The sequence below is a fragment of the Camelus ferus genome, chromosome 20 (genome assembly GCF_009834535.1).
Source record: "Camelus ferus isolate YT-003-E chromosome 20, BCGSAC_Cfer_1.0, whole genome shotgun sequence".
Lineage (NCBI taxonomy): Eukaryota > Metazoa > Chordata > Mammalia > Artiodactyla > Camelidae > Camelus > Camelus ferus.
The window spans coordinates 23,862,594-23,879,708 of record NC_045715.1 but is presented as its reverse complement, the minus strand read 5'-3'; the positions used below and the strand labels follow the sequence as shown (position 1 = coordinate 23,879,708).

The following is a 17,115-nucleotide window of genomic DNA, read 5'->3' as shown; positions in this document are numbered from 1 at the left end:
CTGTAGTCTTCCAGTAGCTCTTAGGCTACTATATCACAGAAGATTGATTTCAGGTTGGAATTTTAAAACTACCTGAATGATACACATTTATCTTTTAAGTTGCACAAATATTAATCCAAGTCCTTGTGATGTTAGAAATAGTTTAAAAAAAAAAAAACAAAATTTGAGATCATGCTTGTGTTTACAAGTTTTAACTGAGCAAGTTTACATTAGTGCCTAGTTCTATTACTGACTTTCTTATAAAGGGGTGAGGGTTTCTAATACATAGATAATCAGTCTGATTTTATATCCTTTTATATCCTTTTATATCTGATTTTATATCCTTTCTGTCATAATCTTCTCTTTTGTCCTTATTCCAGATCCTGGTTTTGCCTATTTTAATACAGTAACAAGGCTTGCCCTCCAGTTGGCAGAGCTGGACTGTGTTACAAAACTACATCAGCTGCCTGCTTTTTGAGCTATATTCTTAGAAGTTGTATCCTTAAGACATTGCAGTGGTTGCTTTGGATTTACTAAATGTAGGGGAGAGTATGGTCAGGGTTGGAAATTAATGGACCCTACTATATAGATCACTGAGGTTAAATAGCAGAAGCAGGATGAGCTTGAGGGTTTGGGCCCTTCATCTTTGGCAGCGTTATTACAAAACATGTATCCATCAGCATGTACACTTACTAGAATCTAATCTTTGTTTCAGTAAAGCATTCTGGTAAATGCCCATTTCAGCAGAAAATTAATTATGAATAACTGTGAGAAACAACTTTGAGGACCCTAATAGTTCCCATCTCCTGGTATTCACATACTTGTACAATTCCATCACCTTGAATGTGGGCTGGACTTTGTGACTGTTCTAATAATCAGATGAAGGCAAAAGTAACAGAATACCACTTCTGAGATGGGGTTACAAAGGGGCTGTGGCTTCTGTCTGTGCACCCTCTCTTGCTCTGTCTTGGAACCCTTGCTCTGAGGAAGTGAGCTGCCGTGTGAGTAGCCCTGAGAGGCCCTCAGCCAGCAAGGAACTCGGGCCTTTGTTCCAACAACCTGTGAGAAGTTGAATCCTGCAGACAACCACTGAGTTTGGAAGCAGATCCAAACACATTAACTGCAGCCCTGTGAGAAACCTTGAGGCAAGGACACTTAGCTGATCTTTGCCAATTCCTAACCCACAGAAACTGAAATGCTGTTTTAAGCCACTGAGTTCTGGAGTAATTTGTTATGCAGCAACAGGTAACTAATACAGAGATGTAAGATAATGAAAGCAATTAGGATGTCCTTCCAGTTTGCGTAAAATGAATGATAAGACCTTCCTCTCAACCTGCTCAGGGCTAGTCATTGTTGGTGAAGTTTAAGCATCACAACCATCCCTATGCCCCAGCCCAAGGCAGAGGATTAAGTCAACTTGGTTAGAGGAGTGCTGATTTTATTGATTTTCTGTATACTTTCAAAGATGAGATTTGAGGTGCCTTTAAGAATTTAAAGATAGAGCCACTTGAAAAGAGCTGATAAACAGTTACTAAGTATCAACCAAAAATCATTTATTGGAGAGGTTGAGTTCTGAGTTTCCTTAAAGATGAAGCATAAGATGAAATGCTGAGCCATGTGATTCAAACAGGTTTGCGGATCTTTCCCAGCACTGGTCGTTGGTAAACATCAACTGCTTTGATGAAACTCGCTGTTCTTGGCAAGAACAAGGTGTGAGCTATTGGCAGATGCATTTTAAGCCCCCTAAAAGCTTCTGTGGATCACCATGGTTGCCATTTCAGTGAGAAATACTTTGAAGGTAAGGAGACTTTAAGAAATTTTTCTTTTGTCTTTTATAAGAAGTAAAATTAAGAGAAATAACTAAACAAATATAGCTAGAAAAATCACTAAGCTATGGAATTTGCCAAATTCTGTTGTTCATCAAGCTTGCATAAAGTAGGTGCCTGATTAAAATATCAGTACAAGAAAATATGAATGTGATCATTCTTAAATCCCATTCTAATATTTCCCATTACCAACAACTGGGACAAATGCTCAGATGCTCATTCCTAGCCCATCTGAACTGGAGAAGAAACACTGCACTGACTGGGCAGGTTGTCAGCATGCATTGGTTAAAAAGCATACCCTGCAGCCCAGAAGAAAACTGTTTCCCCATGTCGCTGCTGCTTGATGAAGCAATGACAAGGTCCATTAGTTTTGTTCAGTATTTACCCACTTTCCACCTGTGAGAGCACAGCACCCACATCTCTTTACTGAAGAAATGGACAAAGATCAGGAAAAAACACCTATTCTTCCTGGATCATTCACTGCAGATAATCAACAAAACCTTGTTTCTAGGCACCAACCTCCAGGCAGAGAACAGCCTGAGGAACTTATCTTTGTCTTGGCATTTACTATAATGAAATATTACCTAAATTGAGTTCCACTCTGGAGGCTAGTGAAAGGTTCACCATTTAATGTACCAAATCCATTTTTTTTTTTTACAAAAAACATCATCAGTTACTATAACAAATTGCTTGGCCATAAGTAACAACTTTCTGAAGTTGGTAGCCAGTTGTGATTGGGTCAGAGTGGGCACATGAAGAGATGTGATTTTTGGTTCCAAAGGGTAAAGAGGTCAATTTAGTCTGGTAAGTTTTTAGATCCCATATTCACCCAATCTTTATAAGACTTCCTGATGGGTTCAGGTTCTGGTGGCCTCTCCATTCCTTACCTGCTTCTGAGCATCAATAAGAAAACAAAACATGAGAAAGAAAAGACCCCCTAAACCTCAACCTTAAATGATCCAGCACACTTACAGCCACCTCTTCTTCACTGCCCTCATAGAGCTGAGTGGCAATTTCTGGGTATTCTTGGTGAGTTAGGCTATCGGGAACTCAGACCTGGGAGGCCGCTGGATTCAGATTCATTCCGCTCTCATTTTACAAAGAGGCCTCAAGAGGCTAAAGCGATTTCCCGCTGTGGAGGGATAAGAAGAGAACATGGATCCCCAATTAGGAGAGTTACATCCATGTCTCTGAACATCATGGATGTGGTCACTGCAGTTCTGCTTCACTGAAGTTTTCCAGATACAGTATGAGGTCTTATCTCAGGGGACTATCAGGTTCTAATCCTATAATGAAAGGCTTCAGGATGTCCAGCCTACAGTAGCAGACACAGGGAAGCTTGGAAGGAACAAATTTTTTATTTCTGAAGAATATGATTCCCTCACTTTCCATTGTCAGGGAACTAGATGACCTGTGGTATTTAAAAAAAAAAAATTGCAAGATAATAGAATTTGATACTTTTTAAGACAATAAGAACACCCCCATGAACGCTCACATTTTGATTCAGTTCTAATCCAGACATGCAAATTCCTCATTAGTGTATAAGGTAGTATCAATATCCCTTAAGTAAAAACTCTTAAATGTCTTTTAAGATGTAGATAAAATGTAGTGCAAGAAAAAGAAAAAAGCAGATAGATGTATAATTACCTTTGATTCAGTAATTCTACTCCAGAATTTATCAACAGAAAGCAAAAAGTCATTATCTAGGATGGCAGTCCTAAATGGCTGTAATAACCAAGGTCTGATTTGGTCATGAAATGGTACACGAGTGCTGTGGAGTTTGTGGCTTTAAAAAACTTTAATAATGAACATTGCAAAAACATGAGAAAATGTTTATACTCTAATAGTTTGCTACTCAAAGTGTAACCCCTGTCCAGCAGCCCATCACCTAGGAGCTGGTTAGAAACACAGGTCTAGCCCCACTCCAACTGAATCAGTATGAATTTTAACAAGATCCACAGGTGATTGTGCATATTAAAGCTTGAGAATCATCTAATAAGTGTGTGGAGGGGCAGTACTAATTTAAAATTATCAAAAAAGTATGTCTATATGGTTAAGGACTGGGAGGTACTTAGCAAAAATTAAGATAGTTTAGATGGAGATACCCCTGCCTACCCACACAAAGTGCCTAGCCTGCTGTTAAGTCCTAGTAAGTGGCAGCTAATAGGGAGGTGTTACTGTTGCGGGATTTTCTTTTTCCTTCTTTTTCTCTCCCTTCCTTCCTTCCTTCCTTTCTTCCTAAATGTGTTCATGTTCCTCTTAAATCACATTTTGGAAACTTAAAAGACAATAAGGAAATTAATATGTCGTGTTTCCTTTTCAACCAGACCTTAAAACTGGTTAAAACGTATTTTGCTTTTTACTTCAGCTATCAGAAAACAAGGAGCTAAATTTAATACTCAATACACTAATTCTATTAGCCTAGCTTTCTGAAATATTTGTATTCTTCTCTATGACTTTTATTTTCTATGTTATTAGGTTTTCTAGTATGTTTCTTACGAATCACTTAAAATTCTTCCTGAAAATAAGGGTCCAAATTACAATAATGACTTCTAAAAACAGTCTGTTCTCGTTTGCCAGGCTCCACAAAAAGATGAGTTTATGAAACCACCTTCTTGTTTTAAATTTTTTCTTCTGTCCCTGTGCTTTTTCCACTTCCCAAAACACAAGTAAAACTAAAGGGTTCCTGTTTGCCCCTCAGTAAAAGTCTCAGATGCCAGCTAGCTCCTGCCCGCCCCTCTCATTGCTCCTCTTTCTGGCCCCTACAGTCCAGCCCCATGAGTCCTTCTGCCTGACGATTCAATAAGGAAGCAGAGAGGCCACAGCCCTTCCAAAAGCATGCAAATCACCCTCCAATGAAATTACTCACCAACACTACAGCTGCTTCATACTTCCTCTGCAATGAGAAAAAGACATGTATTAGCTTTAATAGTTTTTTAGTGAATTATTTAGGATTTTCCATATACTAAATCATGTCATCTGCTAATAGAGATAGTTGTACTTCTTCCTCTCCAAAGTAGATCTTTTCTTTCTTTCTCTTGCCTAACTTCCCTGGCTGTAATGTCCAGTATGTTCTTCAACAGAAGTGACAAGAGCAGACATCCTTATTCCTGAGTACAATCTTGTGAAGCAGGTTTTTTGTTGTTGTTGTTGTTCTTTTTTAATGCTGCATCTGATTGGTCTTGGTGTCCCCACCCCTGGGCCAGGGCCCAAACCTCAAGACTGGCTGTGAGGAAGCCCCACCTCCCTAGGGGAGAGATTTACCTTTCCCATCGGCCTTATAGTCATCAGGGAGCAGCTTGTCCTGCCGGTAGCCCAGCACGAAGGCCAGGAAGGAGAGGATGAGGGCATCTCCGATGCTGAGGATGGCCAGCATGAAGGCCCAGCGGATGGTGCAGTGGCCTAGTGTGTACTTGCCGGTCTGTTCCCCACACATGCGCCGCACTTCACTTGAGTCCCAACCATCCGGGTAGACCAGGCAGCCAATCATCAGGCCTGTGGCTGAGGGAGCAGGTGGGGTACAGATGGTATCGGGCTGGACGTGCTTAGCCTGCTACTTCCCACCTCGCACTGATGTTATCTTGTCACCTCCCTGCTTCTTGTGTTAACAGCCTTGAGAGTTACAAGGGGTAGCTCCTGCTCTGCTTGTTGAACACAGGGGAAGACTGAGGCTCTAAGAACTAAAGTGACTTGCCCCGGGAGCCGGTGGTCAGGGGTAGAGTCAGAGACCAGAGCTCCTCAGGCCAGGAAAGGATCTGTCATGGCACCTACTAGGCCCTCAGCCATGCCCCTCACTTTGGACTTGACAAGGCACTGCCTAACCTGGCTTCAAAGCCCTCCCAAAGACCAGAGGACTCATCACTTCTAACATGGACATTCGTTCATACTCCAGCATCTCTGAAATAAGTGTAATAACAAAGCTTTAGGCTACAATTTGATTAGAAGTATTTTTCCTTTTTATAGTACATAGAATAATGGTGTGTCCTACAACTCAGGTATCTTAGATTCAGTGAATACAGGAAGTTTTCCAGCCCCACCTCTGGCTGCTGCTTTCATGAACCTTCCATTCAGGCAAACAGTTCTCACCCCTACCCATTACAGCACAGTACAGTTGCCCAAACGTCACTGGATTTGTTTAAAGTGCTGATTCCCAGGTCAGGGTTGGGCTCAGGTATCCCTGTTTTTAAAAGCACTCCTCTGGGTGATTTTCTCAATAAGAGAAGCTGAGACCACTGGAGTAGGCTGCCTGGATCTGAAGCCCAGCTTTTTGCTAACTAGCTGTGTGACTCAGAGCAAGCTGCTTAAGCCTTTTTTTTTCTTCAGTTTCTTCATCTGTAAAAAAGGGATAATAGTATCTACCGTTTTGGACTGCGGTGAGTTTCAAGTGAGTTAATACTGGAAAAGTGCTCAGAACAATGCCTGGCACACATTTGGCACTGCATGAGTGTTAGCTATTATCCCACACTGTGCTTTCACTGATTTAGTATTTCCAGCCAAAAATTTCCTCACCTTGCCCCCACTTCACCCATGCCCTCCCACCAAACCACCATCTCACCTTAGCTGCCCAGACAGGTGATATAATCCTGGGATGTGACCAGGGCAACCCCAAGGACAACCACCAGGCAGGCATCTGTGTGGCTTTCCACCCCCAGCCCTCCCTCCAGAGGCTCTTTAGTCCCAAGGCTGTGTCTTACCAAGGAGCCCTGTGGAGAAGCACCTCGCAGGACCCAAAGTCACTTACCTGGGACTCAGCTTGTTCTTGCAAGGAAGATCAGCAGACCAAGAAAAGCACAGCAAAGTGTAAAGATCAGGTTCCCACCTCCCCACCTAAATGTGGGTCAAGTCTTCTTTGGTTTTTTCTAGGAGGAACTCATTTACATACTTTTCTTATAGATCACAAAATACTTCATGTACCGTTTTTCTCAGGATTCTGACTATAGTTCTGTGAAGTAGGCCATGTATTAATATCTCATTTTACAGGTTAGAAAACCGAGGACTCAGATAAACCAAGTGAGTTGCCTAGTCATCCAACTACAGCAGAATCAAGACCTGCACTGAAAGCTCCTGAGTTTCTTGACTTCAAAGTTAATTCCCCCAGATTCCCAGACTGACATCTCTCCAAAAAACTGAATGTATTTAATAATGACATTTCTGACTTAGTGAAACTGAGAAGCGTTTCAGGAAGCTACTTAGGGTGGAGGAGGGAGAACCTCCCAGAGCTCTTTCGTAAATCATGTGGTCTTTTCCACTTGGTGTATGACAAGTCCTCTGGTGCCTGGCATGGCCCTCTTCACCTTCCACAGCATCTCCCTACAGGGCTCCAGGAAAGAGCCCAGGGCCTCTGATTTGGGTTGTTACTGTGGGTGCCACAGCCCCCACCCATCCACTTGGGCACAGCAGGGGACAACCCCATTGTGGTGTCCCAGGGCTCTAAGTAGAGGCCAGCATGGTATAATCAGGTGAGTATACTTACCCTTTCTGACTTCCATACTCTCATCTGGAAGATAAGGATAATATCTGGCTCATAGCAAAGTTATGAGGATTAAGTGTGATCATGTATAGAAAATGGTCACTGCAATGTCTGGTACATGGTAAGTGGCCAGTTAACGTTAGTTGTTGCTATTACTATTGGCAGTGAAGTCAGGTGGAAGCAACCTCAGTGGATGTGGATGTCATTACAGCTGTTCACAAATATTCCAGGTACATAGTAGAATTATACTTCCTAGACTCCCTCCCTTGATGTTAGGCAAGGCCATAAGACTTCCTTCGGCCAATAAAATGTTAACAGAAATGCCATGTGCATTTCCAGGCCAGAGCATTTAACTGCTGTTGGAGATGTTCCAGAGCTCTCTTTCCCTCTGCAATGATGGCAGCCAGATGACAGCTGATGCTCCATCGGCCTGGCGTCTAGATGAGAACAGTGAGCGCAGAGCCCCACTCTGATCCTCAGCAAGCATGTGCCATGAACAAGAAATAAACCTTGCTTAAGCCACTAAGATTTGGGAATTGTTAGTATGACATCACCGCATCCATCCTGACTGATAAAGATGTTTTGTGTTTTTCACGTTTACTAAGCACCTACCATGTGTCAGGTACCGTGCGAGGTGTTTTTTATGCATTATATCACCTCATTTTCACGAGAACGCTGTGATGGGAGTACTATTGCTACCTTCTACAAATGAGGTTATGAAGATTCAGAGAGACAAGCAACTTGCCCCACCTGTGTTTCTAGGAGCTGGGACCCCACTCAGCCTACACTTGACATCCAGAAGCAGTTAACATTGTTAAGCCACAGCCCCACACTGTCCCATTCATCAGTCCTCTTTCCCTTCTGCTCCCTTCCCTGGTCCCAGGTTTCTTGTCAAGGTTGAGCTAACTGATTTAGGTCTTTTCAAATGGATGCATCTCCCAGCTGCTGGCTGTAGGACACACCCCTGACTTAAGCCCTCCCTTTGGCTCATCTTCCCTTTCCCAGCACCTAAGAATGGAACATGACACCACCTTTGCTCTCTCCCAACATAAATGTTTCATGGGATGGCAACTGACCACCTCTGCTATCGGTGTCTTCAGCTCCATGACCCAGAAAGGATCTGACTCAAATGGCCTGGTGACCCCTCCCCCACTCAAACCCTCCCAGCACCACCTGTTCAGCAAATGGCACCTGTTGCAGAAGGTTGGGGGAGTGTGACAGTGTAGAGAATGAAAGAGGGTGGGTTGTATTTCCAGTATCCCATAGCTCTGATATGGAGGACCAGCTAGCAAGCATACCAGGGTTCATTCTACTCCCTCTTTGTCACAAAACTGCTAAATCTTCATTCTCCCTTCTTTCTCCCCACTGCCCGCCAAGACTTGCCTCATCCCTACCTCAGCCTCTCCATCATCATATAGAGAGACTACAGAGGAAGAGAGATGGACAGGAAATTGGGGAAGCAGCATCTCTAGAGCCAGGTGAGTAGCCTGAGTACAAGATTTGGAGTCAAAGGTTCTGTTCTTCACTACCTGTGTGTTAAAAAACAGGTTACCCACTAGGAGCCTTATATATAAAATGGGAGGAATACCCACCTCACTGGGTCATGATGAGGCTCTGCCAGATGATACATGGGAAGTACTTTCCAAATCATCATACTTATGTAAATGTGTGCCTCAGTGTAAAAGGTCTTTGGAACACATCTAGTTTCCTGGAACCCACTGCCTTGATTTTCCCAGTTCCTCAATTGCCTGTTGATCTGCTATAGTCTTGACAAAGTCTTTTCTTCTCTCTCGGTCCCAGATTCCTCATCTATAGTTGGCAGGAACCCTACAGCTCTCTGGGGTCCCCTCCATCTCTGGCAGTCTTGAGTTTATGTGTTTGGTTGTCTGGGATTCTGATCTCTGTTCCATTCCCCCTGTTAAATATGACACTGCTTCTCATTCTGACTAATGATGTCCAGATGGTTTCATGCTAGTCTGCAGTCCTCAGAACTGCTCCTAGACATCTCCCTAGTATGAACAGTTTATGTGTGGTTCTTGGGGTGGGGAGGGACCAAGGGCTGCAAGACAGTCTTAGGCATCTCTTTCTGGGCTTTAGAGGAGAGCAGGACCAGCTGGCTCAAGGACTGAGAGGCCTGCCTGGGACAGGGGCAGGAAGACTTTGCCCCTGGACACCACAGGTAGGCACTTACCCCACAGTTTTAAAAGGTCCTAATCCCTCCCCCCACCCCCCCATCACAAAATATCACTCCCATTTGCTGCCTCAAGCATGGAATCCTATAATTAGGGAACAAAGACTTTCAGTCCACTATGAAACAGGAAACATGCAAGTTACCATGGGAGAGGTCACACCCAGCATAATAGTCCAAATCAGTGATGGACTTTAGAATCTCTCTGAGAACAGGCTGGGGTGGGAGGGAAGATCTGGGGATACATGAAGGAGAAATAATGCCAAGAAGTAGGAGATGGGGTCATGTAAAATGTACTTGACTGGCTGGCATGACTATTTTGCCCTGGGATGGGGAGGAGTGTCCTATTCCCACATGGCCAAAACAGAAACTTCCTTCCTTCTCCCTCTCAGAGCAACAACAATCTCTGGTGTGGTGTCCTGGGAGTCAGGACTCCTGATTTCTTCTACCAGCTGGAATGTGCTCCTAAGCAAGTCACTTCCCTTTTCTGGACCCCAGTTCCTTGTTAGCAAGATGAGGGGGTGGAACAATTTGATCTTTAAGGTTTTTTTGGTCTCAGCAATTCTACTTCTCAGAAGCATCTGCTGAGAATTGAGTAGGGCTGGGGTAAAGGAGGACAAATGAATAGGAGACTCAGCCTCCTAGACAGAGGATGGGACAGTGCAGCTGCCCTGTGGCCTGGGATGGGCCCTTGCCTGCCCTCCCAGTATCCTTGCTCACCTGCAGCCAGCTGCATCCATGCACAGATCTTGTAGACAGTGGCCGTGTTGCAGACAAAGAACAGGCTGAAGCAGATGATGGAGCCAATGATGAGGAACATGGCCAAGGCCACAAAGAACATGGCAGTCTTGAAGGCTCTAGAGGGGATGGAGGAGAAGTCCAGCGGTCCGCCCTTGCAGATAAGCTCAGAGGACAGCACGTTGCCCACGCAGTAGGAGAAAAGGCCAAAGTAGCCTGCCTGTGGTGTGTTGACGCTGTCACCAATCCAGTAGGGTTGGATGAAGAGCGCCATGACCAGCACGGAGAAGCAGATGGTGAGCGTGCCCCACATCACACCCACAGCCCTTGAGTTCCGCACGTAGTTGGTATGGTAGATCTTGGCTGCCTCCTGGGCAGGCAGCAACTTCACCATGGTGAGGGCGCTGGATCCCGGACTGGGGGCTGGTGGGCTGGAAATTGCTTTGCAGATGAATTGAGGCCCAGAAATAGGTCACCCCTCAGCTAGGTTTGGAGAGGAGGCCGAGGTCAGGGCACAAGGTGAAGCTCTAAGGTAGAGAAAAGAGGACTGATAGGACAAGGAAGATGACCTTGGCTTCTTCAGGGGAAGCTTGCTCAGGTACTTCTGCTCTAGCCCTGCTATCTCCCGTCTCCTGCCTCCTCTCAAGCCAGCCAGGGTCTCGGGCCTGCTGGCGCCGCCCTGCCCCTCCCCTCTTCCAGCTCAGAGCATCAGAGAGCTCCGCCCCCTTCGCCCGGCCTGGCTCCTCCTCCCTCCCTCCTCCGAGAGCGCTGATTTCAGCACCGCGGCCAGCGCCCCGGGACTCTGGCGGAGGAGTATGACAAGCAGCCAACCCACTCAACACACACCCCTGCCACTGGGACTCGAGACCCCTCTTCACCCTCCTGAGCGGGGATAACAAGAATTGGAAGGATGGGGCTGCGGCGCTTACATTCCTCCCGCTCAGTTCCTGCGGCAAAACCACGTCCTGAGTGCAGTCCCTATTCCATCCCACCCGTCCCTGGATCCTTGGTCGCCCTCCCGGAACCTCCAATCCTGCACAGTCATCCGGGTCACTGGTTTCTTGTCCTGATCATTCAGTCAACAATTACTAAGAGGCTACTATGTACTACGCACTATGTTGGAGGATAACTCCCTTAAGCAAGAACCACAGAACAAAAAGGGCAGGGCCCCTGCTCTCAAGGACAGTGAGATATTTACATAAATGGATGGATGGGTGGATGGATGGATGGATGGCTGAATGGATGGATAGGTAGGTAGGTAGGTAGGTAGGTAGGTAGATAGATAGATAGATAGATAGATAGATAGATAGATAGATAGATAGATAGATAATTTGCAATGAAGACTGATGGTGTGATAATAGAAGCAGCTGCAAACAGTAAGGAGCATTCCTTATGAGACTTCTCAGACCTTACTATCCTTTTTGTTCAATACAATGTCTTTCTCCTCTTTATATTTTTGTTGCATATTTTCCCCTTTTTCAAAATGTCTATATTTTTCCTGAATTTATAGGTAAACACATGACTAGTGTAGATATATAGGAAAATTCAAGAAAGTTACATAAAAGAATAAAAATCACTCATAACACCAAACTGGGAGCTAAGGAGAAACAAAATCATTCTAAAAACATGGACTTTGGATTTAGGCAGATCTGGATTTGAGTCGGCCACTTATTAGCTAAGGATTTAACCTTCCTGAGCCTCAGTTTATTCATCTATAAAATGGAGATAATAGTATCTATCATATAAGGGTTAGGTAAAATAAAGTATGTAAAATGTTTAGCCCATGGCCTCACATTAAAAAGTGCTCAAAAACGTGTATTTGTTATTGTTACTGTTATTTATTATTAGTACCTCTGTTAACATTTGGAAGTATTTCCCTCCTTCTGGAAATACAGCTTTATACAGTTGGATAATAATATATATATATTTAGTATCCAATTTTTTTTACTTAGCATCACACCACTAAAATTTTTTCCCATTACTAGCTTTTTTCAAAAACATGATTTTAATATTTGTGTAATAATTGTTTAATCATAGTTCCCTTTGGGGGTATTTTGACAGTTTCCAGTTTTTCACTATTTAAAAAAAAAAAAACCTGCCTTGAACATACTTGTGCTGTTACTTATGGTTCCTTTTTTCTTAAATTTCTTTGATTTTGTGACCAGTCTTCACGATCAGACTGGAAGTTCATTAAGGCATGGCCTGTGTCTCCACCATCAGACTGGGAGCTTCCCCAAAGCAGGGGCTATATGTTTCCACATTCAGAAAAGGCCCTAACCTGGGATCAAACTCTTAGGGGCTGGTGGACACCCTTTGTTGGCCTGAACAGCAGAGCTTCCCTCATCTCTGAGAGCAACCCTTCCTGCTTTCTGAGGTTCTAGTGGGAACAGCTAATCACAGGGGACACAGACCCTAGAGACAGGGCTGGGTGGGTGGCCCAAGGTAGGCCATCAGTCCTCCCTAAGGAATCTGGGGGGTGGTGGATTGACATGAGGTAAAAAGGTGTTGTTTTGTCAGGCCTTGGCAACATCCTTAGGAGACAATTTGTGAACAAGGAGCTTCAGAGCCACCCTAATTCCTGCCCTACCTAAGACAGATGGTCCTGTTCCTTCTTCAGCTGGTGATCCACTCAGTATTTTTCCATTTCCTTCCTTTTTGCTTTCATTAGCCTGAGTAGGTTTTGGCTCTTGGCACCAAAGAGCCCTAACCTGATCTAAATATTAGCACCAGAAAGAGGGTTTCAGGCCCAGGCTTCAGGGAAAAGGCTCTAGATTCCTGATTGTGTCTGGAATTGGGAAAACAGCAGCCCATGATACATAGAAGAGAAACAGCTAGTCAAATGATCATCTTCGAACACTATGGATCACGTGCCCTCTGAAAGTCAAGTTCTAGGGGAACTGAGTAGCTTTGGTCACAGACAGATTGAAAGAGAATGAAGAAATCAAGAACACAGTGTAGGGTGGCTGCTTATAACAGCAGTGAATAAAGTCAAGCAAGACAAGCTCAATTGTCTATGGAATCAAGGAATAAAATGAATTTCAAGACCTTTACGTGCTATGGTTCAAAAAATCTGTTAAATCTTGTTGCTAGAGAACATAAGTCCATTAAAATAAGATTAAGGGAATACAAGAGGACTGAACTGCAAGGCTTTGAACCCATCCCATGTTCCTGAATGGTTAGACCAAATCACCTCAGGAACTGGTAGAATCCCTCACGTTTGCCCCCTGACCTTGAGCTAAAGATTAATAAACTGTAAGAGCTAAGTCAGTGCCCCTGGTTCTCCCTCTCATTCTCCAAAAAATAAATCAAAATCAGTATTATATCCCCAGGGGAGCAGTAGAAATAAGTCACTATCAATGATTTGAAAGATGCAGGGGTTGTGATTCCTGTCTCTAGTGGACATTTGCCACTTTGTTTGTTTTTGTTTTTAGCTGACCAACATCCTAACTTGTGGGCTAATACCCAGCTGTGTGATTTCCTGAGGGGAAGTTGGGCCTCTTGTCTCACTGTGGAAGAGAAGCCCCTTCCTCTACCTGCTCTACAGAGAATTCTCAAGGCACCAAGTGTCAGTGGACTGCTGTAGTCATGACACCTCAACTCAGGATGGCTCTGAGGACAGCAGAGAGGGGAAATTTTCATGGAAGGTAGAACTTCAGGTGCTATAACTATCTACCCCAAAAAGATCTGCATCCCAAGCCCCAGAACCTGTGAATATTGTCTGATTTGGAAAAGGGTTCTTTGCATATGTAATTAAATTGAGGATTTTGAGAAAAGGAGATCCTACCAGATTATCTGGGCAGGTCCTAAAATCCAATGACAAGTGTCCCTCTAAGAGACACACAGAAGAGAAGACAAGAAGAAAATGTGATGTGATCATGGAGGCAGAGACTGGAATGATATGGCCACAGCCAAGGAAGCTGGCAACAACCAGAGGCTAAAAAAAGGTGGGGAACAGATTCTCCCCTAGAGCCTCTGTAGGGAGTGCAGCCCTGCTGACACCTTGATTTCAACTTCTGGCCACCAGTATTGTAAGAGAACAAATTTCTGTTGTTTCAAGCCACTATGTTTGTAATAATTTGTTATGGCATCCTCAGGACGTATAGTACCTCTCCTGTAAGGAGAGAGGGCCTACAGTACAGATGAACGCCACTTCATGGGCAGCAGCTAATGGACCAGCCAGGTGGTCATCATCTTGGACAGAGTAAATATGGAGAGTTAGTAAGAGTTTGGGGAAGGGGAGCCCTCAGAATAGGGGCAAAACCAGAGAGTATTTGGGTTTGATGAGAATGTATTCCAGAGACTTGCTGCTGCAGAGGCTTTTAACATCCGTTGGAGATGATGACTCACTCTATGAATGCTAGCCAGACTCCTTCCTCTGCACATCCACCCCAATCCCACCGTGCATTGGCTCAAAGACCCATAACAAGATGTCCATGGTGGGACAGATGGACACTGTGGATGGATCTTCCATCCAAGCTTATACAGCCAGTCATTACTGGCTCCCAACAATATCAACCATCTTTGAGCTCCCTGGTATGACATCTATAACTCTCGAAACTCAATAATAAGAAAACAAAAAACCCAATTAAAGATTGGATGGCAAAAGATTCAAACAAACGCTTCAGCAAAGAAGATATATGGATGGTAATTAAGCAAGCAGAGAAAAGCTCAACATCACCAGTGAGGAGGAAATGCAAATTAAACCACAAGGACATACCATTACACACCTGTTGGAAAGGCTCAGTTAAAAAATGAAAAACCCAAAAAACTGACAATGTCAAGTACTGGTGAGGATGTGCAGCAACTGAAACTTTTATACATTGCTGGTAGAAATGCATTTTGGTTCAGCCACTTTGGAAAACAGTTTGATATATCATCGAAATCAAAACACACATTTGCCATGAGACTCAGCCATCACACTCCTGGGTGTTTGTCTCGGAGAAATGAAAACTTGTGATTTCCCACACAAAAAAACTTGTACACGAACATGTGTGGCAGCTTTATCCATAACTGCCCAAAACTTTTCAGAAATAACCCAGATGTCCTTCAGGTAGAGAATGGATAAACACACTGTGCTTCCACCCCGACAACAGACAACCACTCAGCAATGAAAAGTAAGTAGCTATTGAATCCTGCAACAATGTGCATGAATCTCAAAGGTGTTATGCTAGGTAATAGAAGCCAGATACCCCATCCAAAAAGAAAAAGTACATGCTGTGTGATTTCATCTATATTACATATGGAAAAGGCAAAATTATAGGGAAACAACCCAGATTTGTGGTTGCTAGGATCTAGTGGTGGGGTTGATTACAAAGAAGCTGTATAGGAAGTTTTTTAGGGTGATGGAAGCATTCTGTATCTTGGTTGGAGTGGTGGTTCCATGACATATACATTTGTCAAAACTCATGGAACTGTATACTATAAAGGGTAAACTTTTCTCTGTCAATTATAATTTGATTTTTCAAAGGAGGAATTACTCATGTTGATAGGATGCCAAATCCTGACTGTCCAGGGGGTTCTCTCCTCTAACATACAGAGGGAGCAGAGAAGTATATGTAGTAGTTAGGAAATGCCTGGGCTGCTTCTTGCTACTGCCATGCCCAGTGTAAAAATTAATGAAAGGAAGAAACAAATTAAGGCTTCAGTAATCCAACACAAGGGCAGACACATGAAGGACCTAGATATCTCAGGAATAGGAAGTCTGGGTCACTGTACAGCATAAAGAGCCCTGATCAGCAGGGATGCTGGCTGAGAGCAAAAGGAGCAGGATGGGAATGAAGGGTTAAAGTCCTAAGAACTATCTGCAGCCAAGTGGTGTCTGCAGAAAGAAGGACTCTATTATCTACCTGGATATTCATCCTTGCCATGTCGTGTATACATTTGTATACCTTACTCTTTTCTTTCTTCTTTGATGGTGGCTAACTTTACAAGTTAGCCCCTAAGCTGCAGAATACTGAGATGTGATCGTGACCAAACTAAAAGAGGAGTGACATCATACAGATATCCAGAACTTAACGCTGGGGTGATAGCTGACTTTGGACCATCTCCCTAGGGTTTTGATCTTAAAGGATAGTTGTGATGTGTTTGAAGGGAACACTGGCAAGGAGTAGGGATTATAAATATGAAAGAAGAAGAGTTCATGTGGTTGTTGACCAGCTGAAGGGAGGGACTAAGAGGACAGAGCCCAAATTTCACCAGGACCAGAAGGATGCAGTGGGACAAGAGGTGTCCTCACAGCAGCCATCGAGGGCCCAGAGGGTCACAGAGACCTCTCCCCTCCTTCCTGAAGACACATAAGCTTCATCCTACACTCAATCCAATCTTGGTCAGGAGAATGGGGTGGTGAGAGGGATCCTAAAGGCTGAGTATTGAATTAAAAAAGACTGGGTAACCTGAAAGTCACTGTATGTCTCAATTTCAACTGCCACATAAACTAGACAGTCAGAGAAAATTTTAAAGTTACAGTTATTGCACATCTCAATTGTAATTTGAGCCTACTTCTTGGGGAATAAAGGTTATCTGTGGGCTGGGCAGCCACAGTGGAATGGAGGGGGTATCTATGGTTCTTGATTGCCCAGAATCCTTCTGCTTTCTTTTGTGACAAAAACCTTCTCTCTACTTGGTCAACTGCCCCTCCCCTTTCCACAAGGCCCAGGTGAGGCTGTCTCCTTAGGGCTCTACCCAGTGTGGATCATGGGTAGGGGCTGGGGAACCCAAACTAAGAGAACCTGAGTCTCTTGATGGGGAATTTGAATCTTGAGTGACTCCCTGTCTGCTCCCTGAGCTGACTCCAGGGTTGTCACACACCTGACCTTGACCCAGAGCTGTGGGCCCCTTCCCAGAACTGAGATGCCTGTGTCTGAGGCTTAAGCAAAAGGAATGTGTTATAGAGGAGTTTCAGGTACCACAGGGGC

At 44.1% G+C, this 17,115-nt stretch overlaps 1 protein-coding gene across 1 annotated transcript; it reads right to left on the bottom strand.

Moving 5' to 3' along the window:
- Positions 1-1,388: 1,388 nt before the first annotated feature.
- LHFPL5 (LHFPL tetraspan subfamily member 5) lies at positions 1,389-10,945 on the bottom strand. The gene is made up of 4 exons (XM_006180527.3): positions 10,184-10,945; positions 5,070-5,306; positions 4,675-4,701; positions 1,389-3,216 (listed from the first exon to the last, which is right to left on the bottom strand). Exons 1-3 carry the CDS (start codon positions 10,593-10,595, stop codon positions 4,691-4,693), a joined length of 660 nt encoding a protein of 219 aa, XP_006180589.1. The 5' UTR covers positions 10,596-10,945; the 3' UTR covers positions 1,389-3,216; positions 4,675-4,690.
- Between the last annotated feature and the right edge of the window lie 6,170 nt (positions 10,946-17,115).